General features: G+C 37.2%; 1 protein-coding gene across 1 annotated transcript; it reads left to right on the forward strand.

Moving 5' to 3' along the window:
* Nucleotides 1-56: 56 nt before the first annotated feature.
* On the forward strand, nucleotides 57-18969 carry SYAP1 (synapse associated protein 1). The gene is made up of 9 exons (XM_061453191.1): nucleotides 57-380; nucleotides 4892-5010; nucleotides 5874-5940; nucleotides 7573-7646; nucleotides 8011-8150; nucleotides 9866-10011; nucleotides 14653-14711; nucleotides 15658-15805; nucleotides 17369-18969. The coding sequence occupies exons 1-9, from the start codon at nucleotides 170-172 to the stop codon at nucleotides 17494-17496; spliced, it is 1092 nt and encodes a 363-aa protein (XP_061309175.1). The 5' UTR covers nucleotides 57-169; the 3' UTR covers nucleotides 17497-18969.
* The last annotated feature ends 238 nt before the right edge of the window (nucleotides 18970-19207 follow it).

A 19207-nucleotide genomic window follows, 5' to 3' on the forward strand; every position in this document is an offset into this window, starting at 1 on the left:
TCCACCCCACCGCCCCGCCCCCCCCCCCCCCTTGTACACACACACACGCGGTGGCGGAAGTGGCGCATGCGGAAGGATCGAGCCTCCTGCGCTTCCGCTTTCGGAGCTAGTAGCCCCTTAGAGCTTCGAGTGCCCGTTAACGGGCCAGTGCGGCTGCCACTCCTCAGCCATGTTGCGGGGCCTGGGCAGCTGGCTGGGGCTGGAGCGGGCAGGCGAGGAGAAGCTGCTGCCAGCGGAGAAGAGGAGTAGCTCCGCGGAGGAGGAAGAAGAAGAGGAGGAGGAGGAGGAGGAGGAGGTGGTGGTCGATAAGGAGGCGACTGTGCAGAGCTCGGAGCAGCCGGACTCGGAGGCGCTCCTCAGCCAGGCTAAGGGGCTCGGCAGTGAGTGTCCCATCCTTGTACGCTGGGGAGCGCAGGGGGGAGGTGGCCCAGCACCGCTAGCTCCGGGACACGCCCGCACCCAGCTGGGCAGCGCCCTGCGGGTGGAGAGTCCCCGGGACTGCAGCGGTGAGAAGTGGGGCTCCTTCACCTCACACACGCGTCGCTGCTGGGGGCCTTGATCCAAAGAGAAAGCTTGAGTGAAAGAGTGGTCTCACTTGGAGAGGGATATCCCGCCCAGGCGTCTTTATGCGGGCAGTGCTGCTGTGGGTTTAGTTTAAAAAAGCTGTGTATTCTCAGAAGTAAGGTCCTGCAGTGTGGTGAGAGTACTGTAGCAATTGGAAGAGGAAGGTAGGCCGGATTTATGTATGTTTACAAGTTAGAGGAGAAGTTACTAGTACTACTGGCATTTACACCAGAGCTTAAGCTGAGCTAGACAATTACAGATAGGTTTTCAGATGAGTTAAGCATGTTTCTTCTCAATTCGACAAATAAAAAGGAAAATTGCTTTTCATCTAGATGGCAGCAGCTCCAGTGGAGCTTGCACAGTGATGCAAAACAGAGAACACAAGTTTATGTGACCTAGAGACATTGGTTTTTTATTTTTTAAATACCCCTGAAGCATATGTTTTAAGAGGTAAATGATAATTCAGGTTAGGTTAGGTAGTATGGAAAACTATCTTGGTGAAAAGTTTTATAAGTCATTGTTTGCTATCCTTTTTCTGTTTTTGTTTTTGCATATATTTGTTGTTCAGCTCCTTTAAAATCATGTCTGCTAAGTCCAGTCTGTGGTATGGATAACTACCGTGTATTTCACAAGATGGAGTTTTTCATGCAGCTTTGTAGTCTCTACCACAGTTACGAAACAATCCTATGCAATTAATAAAGCTGGAAGTTTGGAAGTGACACAATTCTCTAATTTCATCATTTTTCTGTATTTCAGAGATTTGTTTTAGTACTTACTGGCAATGAGAAATATTTTATTGCGCACAATTCTGTGCATTGGTAAGGAATGTTGCCTCACTGCAGAGCAAAACACATTAAATAAACAAAACCCTTCAGTGTTTAAAATATGACCCAAGTAAATGACTGCAAATGTTCCTTTCAGTTATCATTTTTTTTCAGAATTGTTACTAAATTAACATTTCCCATTGGGAGAAGTCGTGCACATATAATGTACCTCACAAATTGCTGTGGGATTTCTGTGATTTTGTTCTTTTTATAGGAAAGGAATAGGGTTTGATTTTTTTTTTTAATTCAGACAAATACTTGTCTGGTTATTGTAAAGCAATCCTAATATGGTAGTCACTGTTCAGGATGGAGAAAAGACTTTGAATTTAGAAGAAAAGTAAGTATTGACTGTTACACATAGAAAGGTCCAGACCATAATTTGCTCTGAAAGTGAGAATTTGGTTTAGTGATTCATTGACTATGACACTAGAGAAGATTGTGATGAAAAGGCTTTTTCATAAAGATTTGCGCATCATTGTTTTAACAGATGATAACTCTAGAAATATCTGCATGACTAACAACCAGTGTAGCTGTGTGGAGAGGTTCCCCTAGCACATAAAGAATTTTACTGGTAAAACTGAAGTCTTACGTACCTTTCCTTTTTTTTTTTTCTTTTTTCCTCCTCATTATTTTATTCTTACAAAGGTTAGGAGAGTTTGTCAGTGTGAACTAATACTAGATATATTGCTAGATACATGTTCTTAATATGGGCACAGATTTATAAGAGGGAGGGAAAGTTTCTTGGTCACTTGAAAGTGGAAATGTTGTTTACCACTAGTTCTATTTTTCTGAGGCAAAGTGGCAACTCTTATTGAAGTTTTAAAGTACTTTAGTTCAGAAGAAAATTTGCCCTTAATGGAAATAAAAAGCATTTTGTTTTTCCAACTGGTTCCAGGACTGGCCAAAACCACTTTACCCAACAATATCAAAACGTTGATGGACAGCAAATGTTTCAGCACCTTTTGCACCTAAAACAATTGCGTATGAGAGTTTACAGGGATACAGAAAACAAGCAATACAAGCTGGTAGGAGGGAAGCAATTCAGTAGACTGCTGCTTCCTCTGCTATCATAAGGAGAATAGTATGTATCTATATAGAATGTGTCTATATCTAAAGTGCAGAAGAAAGGCGGGTATTTTTACCACATGAAGCATGTGATGGGTTGTAAAGCCTGATAATGGTTATGAAAGATGCTAGCAACTACTTGAAGGAAGTTTGGTTGCCACTTTTCTATGGCTTATAACTAGAAATTACATATAAAAATAACTTTCTTAAGGGCTGGCTAGACCTCTGCATATTTCAGTATTTAAATCAGAGGTGATATCATAATAAGAGAATATTTTATATGCCAGAAAGGTCAGGTTTCCAAAAGGTGACATGAATGATCTGAAGTAATTCATTCTACCTGTGGCTAACAGCTCATTTAATAAATCATTTTTTTGCATTTCAGGGTTATTTCTTACATTTCTAACCCATAAGGAAAGTGGAATCTTTGTGAGGTCTTGAGAAGGAAGTTGGAAGGTTTTGTTTGAAACAAATACTGGGGATTTTCTAAAGTCCCTTGTATAAAGGTCAAAGTAAAATTTGGGGAATAACTAAAACATTCTTATCATCTCACGTGCTTTTCATTCTTACCAATGCCTCAAATATTTTTGATAGTTACTGTGCAGTTTAGATCTACCATTACTACTTCTAACCATAGAATTGGAATAGAATAGTCTGTTTCTGTTGGAGTGGACCTAGATGGTCCCTTTCATCTAGGTCTCTTCCACAACTAGTCCAACTACCTGACTAATTCAGGGCTTACCAAAAGTTAAAGTGTGCTATTAAGGGCATTATCCAGATGCCTCTTAAACACTTGACAGGCTTGGGGCATTGACCACTTCCCTAGGAAGTCTGTTCCAGGGTTTCTTCACCCTCTCAACAAAGAAATGCTTCCTGATGTCCAGTCTAAACCTTCCTGGTGCAGCTTTGAACCATTCTTAAGTGTCCAAGCCCTGGATACCATGGCAAAGAGATCAACACATCTTTCTGCTTCCCCTCCTCAGGAAGCTGTAGGGAGCAATCAGAGGTCACCTCTCAGCCTCCTTTTCTCCAAACCAGACAACTCCAAAGTCTTCAGACATTCCTCATAGGACATTCCTTCCAGCCCTTAGCTAGCTTTCTTGCCCTCCTCTGAACGCATTCAGGGACCTTCACATCCTTCTTAAGTCATGGGGCCCAGAACTGCACCCAGTAATCAAGGTGAGTCTACACATCTTGAGTACATCAGGATGAATATATCAGGACAATCACCTCTCTTCGCCAGCTACTTATACTGTGTGTAAAGCACCCCAGATGCAGCTTGCCCTCATGGCTGCCAGGGCACGCTGCTGACTCAGATTAAGCCAGCTGTCAACCAGCACCCCCAGGTCCCTTTCTGCAGGACTCCTCTCCAGCCTCTCCCCATTTATACTTGTGTCTGGTATTACTCTGTTCCAGGTGCAGAATCCAGCATTTTAGCTTGTTAAAATTCATGCTGTTGATGATTGTCCAATGCTCCAATCTGTCTAGATCCATCTGCAGTTATTATATTTACAGTGGCACTTACCAATATTTTATCATTGTATGCACTGTAACTGTGATCTTAAGTCATAATACAACTGTTCAAATATAATAAAGTGCTTGTGACAGTGTCATTGCCTGAGGAAATAATACCAATGTTATTTTAAAATCCATTGTCAATAAACTGGTATTTAATATTTCTGAAGGTTTGTAGTATACATCTTGCTGCCTGTAACTGCCTATGCCACATAGTTCTCTCCCTGCCACCTTTCTTTGCTTCAGCACTGCTAATACAAAGAAATGCTGGTTAGTCTTTGGAAATACTTGTTACTGTTGTTCTGGCGCTGAATGTATTCAGAAGTAAGCCAAGAGGGCAATAGTGCCTCTCAAGGAGACTAAAAAGAGGAAGTCAATGCAAAATAGAAAAAGGGTAAACAACAGGAATAAACTTCTATCTTAAGACTTTTGAAGGAATCTCAAATTTTACTTGACTGAAATGTCTCAGGCATTTGTTGTCTTACTCCAGGAGACTTTATTGTGTATGTTGATTTTCTTAAAAAGACCAAAATAACCACCCTGTTTTAATACTATTGTTAAAGTTACTTTCCTGCTTAATGTCTCTGAAATACTTATATGAAATTAGGAAAGACACTTTCTTTTGCTTCAGAACATTCATTGGAAAGCAGTATTTCAGTGACCATTAATTTGGTAAACAAGATTCACGTGTAAAAGTTTGATTTACAGACAGTTGTGATCAAACATACAGTTTGATCATCATCACTAAAGAATATGAACTAAGAGGATAAACAGGATTTTAGGAGTTCTTTGGAGGTCAGAAGTGGTATTAAATGATTTTGAAAGCAGCTTTCAAGTAAGTGTCCAAATGATTAGAGAAAGGAAAATACATATAGTAAGAGAACAAGGGATTTTTTTCACCTTTCTCTTTCTTATTTTGAAAGGTTACCTCTTCAATTTTGCCACCGCTGCTACAAAAAAGATATCTGAATCCGTTGCTGAAACAGCACAGACGATAAAGAAGTCTGTAGAAGAAGGAAAAATAGATAGTATCATTGATAAGGTATTTTATTTCTAGACGTTTGATCTAAAATATGTTTTCTTACTATTGTTATAACATGGCAAATCTGGCATGTGATAGCATTTCTTTAAGGCATCTCTTACTGGTGTTAAACTGAATGCTGTGTTGTTGAAGGAAAAAAATAATTATAGCAATTTATCAGGCTTAACGACTTGTGTGCTTTTTGGCAACTTGTTAAGCCACAGACCTCACTGTATAAAATCTTGCATTTTGTGAGTTAAGTATTCATTTGTAGCTTCATGTTTTCTTTGCCTCTGCTTTCAACAGAACATTTGCACTGTTACTACTAGATTTTGGCATGCTGACTTCTGAGATAATTCTTCTATCTTTAATTCCAAATTCAATACAGGATGTTTCGGAACATAATTTTTTGGTGAAAACTTGTCATCAACAGAAATGGAGAAGTTATGTCAGCCAAGCAGACATTCTTTAAGTAATACTTAACAATTTTACAAGTCTCATTTATTGCAGTGGATGTATTTTTTGAGCAACTCCTAAATTTTATTGTAAGGCAAAGAGTATCTTTAAACAGTCTGTGTTGTCTGTATTTGATATGGTAAGGCAGTAAGTATATAGCCATAGTATGCTAATGTTCAAATTATCAGCTAGGATTTTCCTCCAGTATTTTTGTGGTCCCCTGAACTTGATAGAACTCTAAATGTAATTTTGAAAGCGTACACAGTAGTTTAAACTTTTAAAGGTAAAATCAAATGTTTATAAAAAGGGCCACCAGGGATATAAGAACATGATCCTGCAGTGTATTTGAAAGCACTTTCTGAGTGAACACGAAACAAAAGGAGTGATTTTTTTTTTTTTTAATTGTGGTTCCGTAATTTTTATTTCAGACAATTATTGGAGATTTTCAGAAGGAACAGAAAAAATTTGTCCAAGAGCAGCAAACAAAAAAATCAGGTATGATTTTTTGCATAAACATTGCTTACGCTAAAACTCGCTGGAAGCTGGATAATTAAGCTGTATCTAAACCTAATCTATCAAAACTCTGTTTAATGAAACACATTATGGCAGAACTTAAAGTATGTTATGGAAGATGACATTTTTAAGTGAGGTTAGTGTTACATTATCTAGTTGGTTTAGATTTGCTTTTTTAACCAAATTCAGCTTTCTGAAATTAACTCAAATATCACTGTGCTAGCAAAGCTGATTTCTTATTGTTGTTTTGGATCTTAAGCCTGTGTATTTATTGAAAACAGGCATGCTGATTATTTCTCTTTTGAGCTTTAGCAATCATCACACTTTCATACTGAAATTAAAAACATGGGTTAGGGTTTGCACTATTGTAGTTAATTGTTTTGCTGTAGGTGTTTCTCTGCTTACAGTAAAGGCATAATTGCTTTTTTACATTTCCATAAATCATTTGCTTTATAATTATCTGCGATCTAAATCCTTTGAGTTATCCACTCATGTACTATTAACTGCAGTGGATCTATTTGAAACTTTAAAATAAGCACACTTTTTTATGTTGCATTTCATCATTGGCTTTTATCTCCTTTAACATGCTACATGGATGCAGTGATTTCTTGCAGTTTGAGTAATTAATGGCTCTACTGTTAATCTTGAAAATGAGCTGGTTTTAAATGGATTGTTCTAAAATTTTGCATACTGTCCACAATATTTTAGCTAGATTTCTTCCTGCAGGATTGTTTCTGTGACTGCACTTGTCTGTATTTCTGTCTTTTTGTCTCTGTTAGTAAACTTTGTCATCTGTTAATATGTTTCTGAAAGTTTTATGAAAATAGGTAGCTAGATTGACAAAAGAAGGACTAACAGATGGCTTACTGAAAGAAGCATTAGCATCAGATGGGAATCCATGTGTGTGAAAGATCTTGCTGATGTCAGATGCATAGCCAAATAAGCAGTGCTAGTTAAAGTGCGTAAGAATTAACTGTTACAGATGCATCATAATGTCTCTGTAGGCTGAATTTGCATTGACAGTGAAGAGATTAGTACATTTCTGTAGATCTACAGTAGTTTATTTTCCTCTGTATATAGCCTATAGAACTATTTTGGAAGTATTTGTGTAAACATATAAATCAGCTGACCTCAGGTATGCTTATGCAGTGTATTGCATGTATTATAACAAATTTATAACTTATTTTCTCCACCATTAAAGAATTGGTGTCTTCTGGGTGTTAGAAAATTAATACAATAGCAAATTATTTTTAAAACTTAATTTAGACAAAGCTAACACATTTAAAGTGAATCTAGATATTTCTGTTTGCAGGCAGCTTAACCAGTTTTACAGCACTACTTCAGTAACTAAGAGGTACCAAGTTGAGTGATGCACACTGCAAAGAAAATCCCACAGTTTTACAATAACAGAAATCGGCAATTATTTATATATTTAGTTAGTTAGCTAGTTTACCTCTGATAAGCAATAATTCATTCCTAGAGTTTCTCTCATGTCCCATGTGCTTAGTTTAGGAAAATGAAATGATGGCTTATTTTTGTTATGGTATATGTTACTTTAAGGCGGGTTTTGTTCAAGTAATACATATGCAATTATTTTCTTTCTTTCAATAACAGAAGCAGCAGTACCTCCCTGGGTAGACAGCAATGAAGAAGAGACAATTCAGCAACAAATACTGGCCTTATCAGCAGTGAGTATTTCATTTCCTGTAAGATTTAAAGTTTTCCAAATGGAGAGGTTAAAACTTCCTCCCTTTTTATTTTATTTTTTTTTATTTTTTGGCTGGCATTAGATTATGTATTTTCAGTGTCCTTTCTTAATGTGTCTGTCACTGTACTGATCATGCAAGACTGAATAGTTCTTTCAGGATCAACTTGAGCCAAAGGAGATCCCCAGTATTACTGGGGTCAGTAATAAAGCCAATAACAAAAGCTTTGCAGCTTTGTGGTATGATAAAATTATGTGGAAACCAGGTTTCCATTGCTGGTCTTGTGTGTGAAATATGATATCCTTTTTCTGATACCAGTTAATGACCATAAATATATTCTTCAAAGGATAAACGAAATTTTCTGCGGGATCCTCCGGCAGGCGTGCAGTTTAATTTTGACTTTGATCAAATGTACCCTGTTGCAATGGTGATGTTACAGGAAGATGAACTTCTCAATAGGATGAGGTTTGATCTCGTTCCCAAACAGTAAGTAATTTCTGCTGGTTACTATCATAGAATGATACAACAGTTGTAAAGATCATCTAGTTCCAACCCCCCTGCCATAGGCAAGGACACCTTCCACTAGACTAGGTTGCTCAAAGCTTCATCCAGCCTGGCCTTGGAGACTTCCAGGGATGGAGCTTCTCTGGGCAACCTGTGGAGTCCCTCACCACCCTCACAGTAAAGAACTTCTTCCTAATATCTAATCTAGATCTACCTATGTTCAGTTTAAAGTCATTCCTCCTTATCCTATCGCTATATGTCTTGTAAAAAGTCCCTCCAGGTTTGTTGTAATTACTTTACTCTTTATTTACTGGAAGGCTGCTCTAAGGTCTCCCTGGAGTCTTCTCCAGGCTGAACAACCCAGCTATCTCAGCCTGTCTTCAGAGAGGTGCTCCAGCCCTTACAACTATGTATCCTTGTGCTTCTGATGTGTCTGTATATATTCATAAATTACTTCTTGTTATTTTCACTTCCTTCAATTCTTTATGTACTTCCTCTAGATCTAATTTAAAATGCATGAAATATTGCATGTGCATTGTGGTTTAGTAGTTGGAGGATAGAACACAAGTAGATCCATTACACATTCAAATTAATAAGGGCCTGTTGACTTATGGATGGGAGAAGCCTTAATTTTTTTCTGTATTCAGTGTGGTAAATTAATTGAAAATCTTTTTCCCAAAACCATGGTAAATGCAGCTATGGTAAATGCAGCTACAAAAGTGCTTAGATCTGTCGGTGTACTGACACCCCAAAAAGGTTATTAGGGAGAGTCAGAGGCCCCCTGCAGAAATGGTAAAAGAATGCATCACAAAACACTAGCAGTGCAAGTAAGGAAAACTGGTTTTGAATAGGCAGCGGGAAAAGCTGTGTGTTGCAACTGCTGTCCTTCTAGTGGACCGAAGTGAAAGATCCACAAGGCTTTTGTCCCAGCAGTTACGGCCTGTTCCACTATGGCTTTTTGATCCCAGCTTCATTCAAGTGCTGTTCTCCTTTCTGGTCCAGTTCCAGATGCTGCTCCTAAAGCTTGTTTCACAGGTCAACATTCTTGTTAAGTAGGAGTTCCTAACATTACTCTCCTTGTCTAAGGATGGAAACAGGAAAGAAAACATCTTCATGAGCTTTTCTGTCTTGTCTCCTCCTTTTATATAAAGCTTCCCAGCTTCTCATTTTATTTACCCCCTTCCCTGCTGTTGTTTTTCTACTGTCGGTCCTAAATATTCTAGGTCTTCATCATATCTGTCTCTGATGCTCTGTCTTCAGCCTCTGGTCATGCTGTCCTTGCCTATTCTACATTGCTTAACAGGGTTTTTTCCCCTGTTCATAGTCTCAATAGTCACTGTTTGCCTGAATGGACAGGAAGGTAACTTCACTCCCCACGTACTTTGACAAGAGAGATATTACGCTATGCTGTTTTTCCAGATTATGTATTGCAGCATGCTGTTAAGCTTTTGTAAAGTCATAACATTATTATATGTTTAAGTCAATTGTAACTGTCTTGTAAGAGATCAAACTTCTACAATGATAGATTTATTTTTTTTTAAACTGTGTTAATATTACAAACTTCTTCTTAAAGTTTTAACTTAAATGGCACCTATGTCTACTTCGTCCCTCTGCAAATTTAATTTTATTTCATTGCTAGATGTTAAAAGGAACTGTATTTCCAAATGTAGTAATCAAAATTTGTTTGTTCTCTCTAGCGTAAAGGAGGAGGTGTTCTGGAGAAATTATTTCTACAGGGTGTCTCTAATTAAACAGTCTGCACAACTCACTGCACTTGCAGCTCAACAGCAAGCAGGAGGAAAAGAAGAGAACAAAGGCAGAGAAGAGGATAGTCAACTGAAAGGTATGGAAAGGTTCTGTTTTAGGACAGCTCACTAAGTTAGTGTCAGGCATACTGATAGTGTACATCAGGTGACGTTGAATTTTTATTCTGGATTTCTCACTAAACTGGGGCTTCCCTTGTCATACTCAGTGTGTTTGTGAGACTGGGGAAGAGGAGGCTCCTAGTGGTTTTAAACCATTTCGCGATTTCAGCCAACTTTGTCGAAGAGTGGAAATCTCAAGAGAGAAAATTTTGTACATGGCTTGTAGCAGCTCAAGACCCCTAGTGGTTTCTGGTGTGCTTTTTTTGACTTGTCAAAAAGTAGTAGGAGGTAACTGTTTCACCTAGTAAGACAACAGGTACTAGCCAACCCAGCCAGCTGGCACATGGTTTGCTCTTAGCTTTTGCTGAGACCTCAGGCCAAACAGAAGTTAATGAGTGATACGGGGGTAGAATTACTGTGGTGGTGGAGGCAGAGATGATTGCAGGATGTAGAAAGTTCCACAGTGTATTATAGAAGTGGAGGAAGATAAAGATCAGGAGGCTACTTGGGATTAAACCTTGAGATGGAAAAGCCACTTCAATGCAAGTGTCTTCAGTTACATTTATCAGTTTATACAGGTGATTTTTACTGACCCTCTTAAGAGCCACTTGGCATCTTACCTGCATGTAAACAAATTCTGCAAGCAAGAGTACATGCAGCATAAAGAGTAGAAAGCAGTTACTGGCAAAGACACAAAAGGTAACTAGTAGCTTATTAAATCTTAGCTTAAGCTAGGTATGCTCACCACCCCTGGTTACACACCTGAAGGATCTTGGCAGGTTGGGTAGGCATTAGGCAGAAGGAGAAAGCCTTTGCTGCATCTTGGAACAGATTCTTGTATCCCTTACATCAAAAATCTGTCATCATCCATGAAATAGGTAATGCTTAAGTCCTGCTGGCGTGACTGACAACAAACTGATCACTATTAATTTCATTTTTTTTTCCCCTTTCAAATATATCTTTTCATATTGGTGTTTTTCTTCTTGAGGCAAGATCCCTATCTAGAATGAAAAAAGTAATATTCCAAGCAATGGTGGCAGGACAGATCGCTCCAGAATCTACTGCAGACCAAGAACCACCAATTCTGACTTCTTTTATCCAAAACAATTGTCTGCTGTCCCAATGGGCTTTATACAGTCACACATGGCAACATGTCCCCATGTTGAACAGCATGCTGTCAATCACAGAAACACTGCTCATGCTATTTCAAGCTTTGTAAGCTTAAAAAACCGTGGCCTCGTGATCGTATTACATGGAGCACAGAGATCTAGGCAAATGTCTGGCAAGTGACCACATGCCATGTGCACTTGAGAGGATGCTAGCCTTTGAAGAGAGTAACTGTTGCCAGCACACAGCAATGTGCTGTTGGGAGCAGGGTTCGCTCCCTGAGAAGGTTGAGAAAGACAGCATACAGATAGCCCAAAATGACTTAGGTGTTTACTATAATGATGTAATACTTTTGCTTATTGTACTTCAAAAGACTGCTTTAAGCAAAGGAGTACAAGACTTGTGTTTGGGGTTTTTCTTCTGTACCTTTAATTTAAAATATGTGCAGGTTTAAAAAAAAGTGAGAATTACATGATAGTGATTTTTCTTACTGTTCTCATAGTTTTGTAAGCATGTTCTTTTTCTCACCATAGAAACAGAAAAGTGATAAGAGAAATTATGATACATGTGGAGAAACAACTAATGAGTTATGGAAGCTGAGACTTAATTTTTATCCCTCATGTAAAAGAGCTGCCCTTAAACGTCCTACATGAACTCTTTAATCATAACAGAAAGCTTTTGTCTTTACTTTTCAGTGCAGACTGTATTTGGGCTCATTTCCCGCTTCCCTGGTCATGTCACTTGTACACTCCCACCGTATCAGCTCCCATTTTTGCCATTTTCTGTGAGCAAATTGCATTCACTCTTACCCTATACAGGTGGTATCAATTCAACAAATTGCTGGAATTCTCATAATTTCATAAACTTTTGCACTTAAATGGCATCTAAATGCATTTATCAAATTTTCTTTCTTTCTTGTATTTCTTCACTTGTTTTGGTTTTTTTTTTAATTTTAATTTCTGTTCTCTGGGTTTTTTAATTACACCAACTGATAGGATTATATTATAGACTATTAGAAGTAGTGACTGTCTTCTCCTCTGGTGTCTGTAGTGCCTCACAATAGGTTTTTGAGTGTTGGATCCTTTCATTTAGTCCTTTGTATAGAGGAAATGGTTGCATTTGGAAAGATTAGAAACATAAATTCTGCCAGAAGATACTTTCTTGACTGCTGTTTATAAGACTCAAGTCTGTTTGTTATTAGTTTGCTTCCCCTTTCGACTCAGCTTTTTATTTTATTTCTGTTTCTGCATATCGTCTCTTCAGTAAACCAATTTCAGAAAAGCAAAGCAAGCTGCCACTGTTGCGGCTGACTGGCAGGTCAAATCAAAGTTACTCTATCATTAATCACAGTGCTGAGGGATTCCTTTATGTAAACTAAATATGTAATTAAATGGGCAGTATTAAACTGTAAGTTCCCTGAGCAGCATAATCTTGGTTCTCTTTTTTGTTTGGTTTATTTGTTTGGTTTTTGTTTGTTTGGGGGTTTTTGTTTGTCTTTGAACAGCACAGTGCTCACATTTGCTAAACTAGCTGCATTACTTGAAGTGGCTCAACTCTACAGAAGAGATGGCAACTGACCCTATTAAATGACAAAACTGTTGTCTTTGAGTCAGCTAAACCCTTGGAAGATAAAGTTGCTGGATAATAGTAAAATTACCATTGTGACTGAAAACAAAACATACCTTAATCTAAATAAATAAAAAAAAAGCAGCACAATCTTTTGATCTCTTACAGATGTTATAAAATTCAGAAGACCAGTACAGAATATGCAGATAGACTTACTGTAATGGCAGAGAGACATTTACCAGACTGTAGTAAATGCGTGTTTTGATTTGAAAAGTGTATAGACTTGGGAAGCTCTGAATCATCAGTGTTATTTTTGATTTAAAGAACCTTTTTGAAGGTTCAGTTCTCTAACTGGGGGTTAACAAGTAATTGCCTGTTGGTAACTCTTCATAATGTTAAGAGTTTCTTCTTAAAGCTGACTGTCCATAAAATAGAATTAATTGCTTCTATTTTTATCTGTCGCCTCCTTACCTGCTGTTTTCACAAAGTAAAATTAGTATGGTTGATGTGAAAGGAAAGAAGAAGGGACATATGGATCTTTGTGTAGAGACTATGTAAGATCTATAACAAAATGTGAAGTTTTAGGCCTTCTCCAGGTATTAGTAACTATTTATTTGGCAATGGAGTTACCTCAGGGGCAAAGAGCACATCAGCAGTAGAGGAGACGATGCCAGGCCAGTAGATCTAGCACAGGACTAATGGTATGTTAGTCATATCAGACTGGTGCATGGCCCAGTGCAGAACTGCCGTGCCACCTTTGCATGAGAGCAGCAGGTGGAGTTTGAAACACATCTCTTGCACAGTGGTTTGGGCATTTGGTGCTGAACACCAAAGAGTACCATGTTCTACAGCCTCCTTGAACTAGGAGTGCTGGAGTCTCTTTGTGGAGCTGGGTGCAGTAACAGGTCCTCTGAAGACTGGGAAGACAAAGGGTAGGAAGAGAGGGTAAAACAACAGTAGGCATTGAGTAGATGAGCTGTATAAACAATGACACCTACCAATTAAGGAGGTATTTTCATTAGAACTGATCTCAATTCTAAAAATAAAACCTAAAAAAAAAAAAATAATGCCCCCTTCAGAAATTGCTAAGCAGGAAGGGTCCACCTGGGCACACTGCAGTAAGCAAAGCTGCAAGCTCAGAGCAGCGTTGCATGTTTAAACAAATAGAACTGCTAAGCAAGCACTCCATCACTACCACAACCTTCCCTCTATGTTAATTGTTCTTGCAGCCACCTGGCTCTTTATTGTGACTCCTCTAACCTGCTAGTTGCATGAGGAAAAATGCTTCGGTGTTCCTTTACCTGCCAATAAAAAGATCTGTCTTTGCTTGTAAAGAATCATTGTCTTCCTGGCACCATGCTATTATATACAGAATGCATAGTTTTCTTAGGAAACTGGGATCCCCTTCTAGGTTTTGTGGGGTTTTTTTGGTGGCTTCTTTGACTGTGTGAAAAAAGGTGAGGCTGACGAACACTCTTCTTGTGTGCATTTAGGGGTCTGCATACAGACATAGTCTCAAAGAGCTCACTAGTGCTCATGTCAGTGGTAGTACCCAGCCAGGTCTACATTTGTTACTTTGAAGATCTTGTGATGTGATGCAATCTTTAAGTGTTCTACCTGAAAGAAGGTATTCTTTGAGATTCCCAGCTGTTCCTATTTACCTAGTTCTCTGGATGGTTTTGAGGGGCAGGGTGTTCCTGTGATTTAACTCTAGAGTCGTAATGAGGAAACGGTTTGCTAAATTTGCCTTAATTAAGAATAGAAAATGGTTTTTCCTCCATTTTGTTGTTGCAAACACTTTATCTATGGCTGAATCCAGCATTTAACCACAAGGATTCCTTAAAACTTAAAAAAAATTTTCTTGTACATTTAATAGGTATGCAGATTAAATTAGATCTTTAAATATTTAAATGTAATCTGCCTTATTTTTCCCCCCCCCTTAATAGAAACAGTACGGCCAAAAACACCACCTGTTGCAATAAAGCCTCGAATAAAATCTCAAGAGGTAAATATGCTGTTATATTTTCTCTGATACTTAGTATGTGAAGCTGTTACTTATAGGTAACGGGGAGTTTGAGCAAGTTGTGCTATGAACCATAGTAATATAATATCTGAGAGTCCTAACTTGCTGCTGTTCTGCTGTGATACTAATTTTTAGTGCATACACTTTAAACTCCTTTTCAAAAGAGGAAACAGTAGTTTATCTAAGCAATACTTTCAGTAGTATCCTGCACATTATAATAAGACATGTTTTCTCCAAAATATTTTGAGTAGGTTTGCACTGTATATTTAGACATGAGGAATGCCTTTATAAAAATAATAGTCATGATCCATGTTCTGTCCAACTCTTCAGCAGTTGTCAGGCTTAAGTATAGGAAATCTAAATGATACAATGTAATAGCAACATTATTTTATTGTAATAGCAAGAAGAGTTTTGCTTGATACTTGAAAAACCTTTCAATTAGATACATAATGACTTGTTCATTTCTGAGTTGTAAAATCGTGCCAGCAGACACTCTTGGCAGAAGCAGAGCTTCACTTGCAGGTAATATGCAGTGGACTAAATTAAGCTGGAAGGATTTACAAAGAACAATTCTCTCAAATTTACTTGTGTGTAGAGAACTGCACAAAATTGTCGTCAAAATTTAGTCATAGGTACTGTTTTATTATTGTTCCTGAAGATTACAGAAACAATTAAAGTTAGGAGAACACATGAGGAAGCCTAGAATGAAAAGCAGATAATTTTCAGTACAACTATCTAACATCTCTCTTTGTACAAAAATACTTTTACAACTATTTTTCTTTGTGGGCTATTTTTCTTTAAAAGTAATGCATTTGATTTGCTTTTTTTTTGCTAACTATCTAAAAGACAGTCACGTAAATGGAAGTATGCATCGGTGGCATTTTCCCCCCCTTTTTGCATAAGCTTATACAAAAATGTCTTGCTGCAGGACGAGGAAGAGATTTCCACAAGTCCAGGTGTATCAGAATTTGTGAGTGATGCCTTTGATGCCTGTAATTTGAATCAGGAAGACTTAAGAAAAGAAATGGAACAACTGGTGCTAGACAAAAAGAAAGAAGAGACTTCAGTAGTAGAAGGTAAGGCTATTATTACATTCTGTATCTTAAATACAGAAATCCTAAGACAGGTTGATGTAGTAAATAATTCAATTTAGGAAAGTAGATTTCTTTTTTTACCCTGTTTCAAAGTGAGTGAAATGACCTGCAATATATTGCAGAAATTAATGCTAATTCTCACCATGTCTTATACAAAATGCTAGCTGTTACGAATTTATATCCAAAGAACCTTCTTAAAGTGGCTCTTTTATGAAACTGACAGCAGAATATCTTTTTTTCTGTCTACCTCCTCCTTTCCCTGCCTTCTCTTTCATGGGTCTTCATGTGTACAAATTTTTCTTTCTTTAATTGACATCCTGGAGGTAAAGTAACTCCAGGTGAAAGTCAGGCAATGTTTTCTTCTTGTTACACCTGCTAAAAAGGCAGTATTTGCACCGGACTGTGAGCTTGCAGATGCCTCTGCTGTAAAACGTTTTTCACGCATTTTGAAAAGTTAAAATTTAAGAAATAGCTTTGAGAATGATGAGAAGAAATAAAATGGGGCTTATACTTAATTCAGAAGAACTAGTATCAGTGTAAAAAGCATAAAAGCAATCTGTGATAATGTGGCTCTGTCCATATGCAATGAACAGCTTACTGTGAAGACACTTGTATGTGTAGATGCTTATCATAATATAATATTCAGAATTCATCTTAAAATATGTTTTTTATGTTGCTGAATCCTTGTTTTTTGAAGTTGTGGGGGTTTTTTTCAATATGTAGCCAAGCTTGAAGAATTCTAATAAGTAGTATCAGTTCTTTGCATCTAGCTTTTTGATGGAAGTGTTTCAGTAAGTCATTAATGTGCAACATGTTGGAAAAATCTCAGCTGGCCATAGTGACTTGGACTATGGAATTACGTATCTTCATATCTAGGCTGAAGTACTAACCAACATGTAACACATCAAACGCCCATCTCCTCCCTCATACTCTTGCATATGATAGGTAGAGCTAATTAAAACAGATTAACAACACAGGAATGCTTTCTGACTCATTTTTTGGCCTGAAGGATGAAATATGATTACCCTTAACACTGATTAAATGAGCCTGCCTAGCTACAAATGTCAGCAAAAAGAGTACCTGCTGTTTTTTCTAAATTATCCATAGTATTTGATATTGGGTTTGAGGTTTTGTTTTTGTTTTGTTTAACTCCATAAGAGTTTATCCAACAAACTTATGAACTTCATTAAATTTTTGCTGGGGATTTAAAAGTACAAAAGGAAATTTGGTTGACATTAAACTGAAAGACTGTAGGAAATGAGCTTGCAAAGGGACGCCTGTTTCAACTAAGCCACCTGTTTACTTTTTGTATCTTTATTATAATACACACATAGGAATAGAGACTTGTGTAGTAATTCATTCCTGTTTGTGGTCAATAAGATGATGAAATATCTGGTCTTGACGTTTCTTTAGGTTTTAAGGAGAATTGTTCATAAAGCTTAGGGAATATGAAAGAGATTGAGTGCAAATTCATCTACTTTTATGTAAATAAGCTACATGCTATATTATCAAGTTATTTCTTACACGTTACTTAATCTTTTGTAGAAGAAACTGCTGATTGGGAAAAGGAATTGCAACAAGAGCTTCAGGAGTATGAGGTGGTAACAGAATCAGAAAAGCGTGATGAAAACTGGGATAAAGAAATAGAAGAAATGCTCCAAGAAGAAAATTAAGCATTTTCACAAAATCACCACAGCGCTAAGCTTTTTCTGAGGACTGATGCGGTTTTCTGCTTTCATATTTTGTTTATGAAATATCTTCAAAAGACATAAAAGAATCTAAAATTGTTATAATTCCATATGGGAATACAACCAGTATTTCTGTTCTTTATGAGCAGTTTCTGAACTACATTCTTCAAAAGAAAAAAAAAAAAAAGAGGAGACAGACATAGCAGGTCATATGTCATAATTGAAAACGGTAACACTACATGAAGCAGCAGTTTAGTTTGTGGCCATCTTAGGTGGTCAAGAAGCTCTGCAAAGAGATTTCTAAACCTAAGAATCTCAAACTTTTTGTCTGCAGCCTTCAGTTTTGGATGTAAAAATGGATGTTGTAAGTAACTTAGACCTTGATAATAACTCTTTCCTCACCTGTGCACTCTGATCCCTGTATAATCTGTAAATGTGTACTATTTTTAAGGTGCTTGTAGCTCGTAGCTTTCATGTGTATTTAACTAGTGATTGTAGCCAAAGAGTTTATAGAAAACCCTATTGAATAACTTCTGATATTTTGTTAAACAAAATACTAAATCAGACTCCAAAAGAAGTACTGATTAATTATCAACTAGGTATGATTAACTGGCAAACATTTAAGCATTTAAATAAGAACAAAGTTCTTAACTGCTTGAATTAAGCTGTTGTTAAATCATAATATTAAGATGCTGCCTTTTCCCACAGAGACATGGTTTAATGCATTCTTTCTTCACAAGATTGTTATGTTTCCATTTAATTTTGCTGTCTGAGTGAGAACAGATTGTTTCTCTTTATTTTAAGTGCTGAAACATTTCTGTAAAAAACATGACTGGTTTGGGCATCTTTATTAAATACTGTAGATATGTATAAAATTGGCTCATTTGCTTGGAGGAGGGCAGAGTGAGAGACAAACATACTTAAGATTTGGACAGGTTTCAAAAATATACTTTTGTCACCATGTATAAGACATGGGATTTAAATAGAAAAGTTTTCTTTAAAAGACTTTGATTCTTCTTAGACATCTGGATGTTTCCTGTAGCTTTGCCGTTAAGTCAGTATCTTTGTGTATAAATGAAATATTATGTTCTATTTGTCATCTGTTTCATAAACTTATGTGACAGAATATTCATGCAATTCCAAATATGAAGGAAAAGTGGATAAAATTAAGTAGATAGGAGCCATTAAGCCCAATTGAATTATATAGGTATGTTACATACAGTAAACTCTGTCTTAATGACAAAATTCTACAGGAAACTTCTAGTAAAGAGGCTGAAGTTATTCAGCCTCACCTGTAACTATTCAGTCAATATTCATCCCATGGGAACTGAAAAGCACTAAGTATGTTTAACTGCTATTGCTGTAAAAAAGGACTATTTGAAATTGTCGTTGTTAGTAACTTGGACGGAAAGCCCTCCTGTATTTCTTATTATGAAAATGAATTGATTTAAACCTGCATCCATTTGGCTTCTCCAATTAGTTTATTGCCATTCACTTTCTCAACTACAAATTATCTTGAGCACAATTTGTGTTCTTTATAGTGTTTTTCGCTTTTGGTTAACAGATGCAAGTCATGCTAAATAAGTACTTTAGGAGCTTTTAATATCTGGAATCAGTTAAAGGCTGCAAAAGTCAAATCTGTTACTCTTACAAAAATCAGACTATTCAAAGCTTAATGTTTACACTTGACAAATAC

The sequence above is a fragment of the Pezoporus flaviventris genome, unplaced genomic scaffold, assembly GCF_033815535.1.
Source record: "Pezoporus flaviventris isolate CSIRO_AGI_PZ_B2104156 unplaced genomic scaffold, CSIRO_AGI_Pfla_v1 ptg000015l, whole genome shotgun sequence".
In the NCBI taxonomy this organism is placed as follows: Eukaryota; Metazoa; Chordata; class Aves; order Psittaciformes; family Psittacidae; genus Pezoporus; species Pezoporus flaviventris.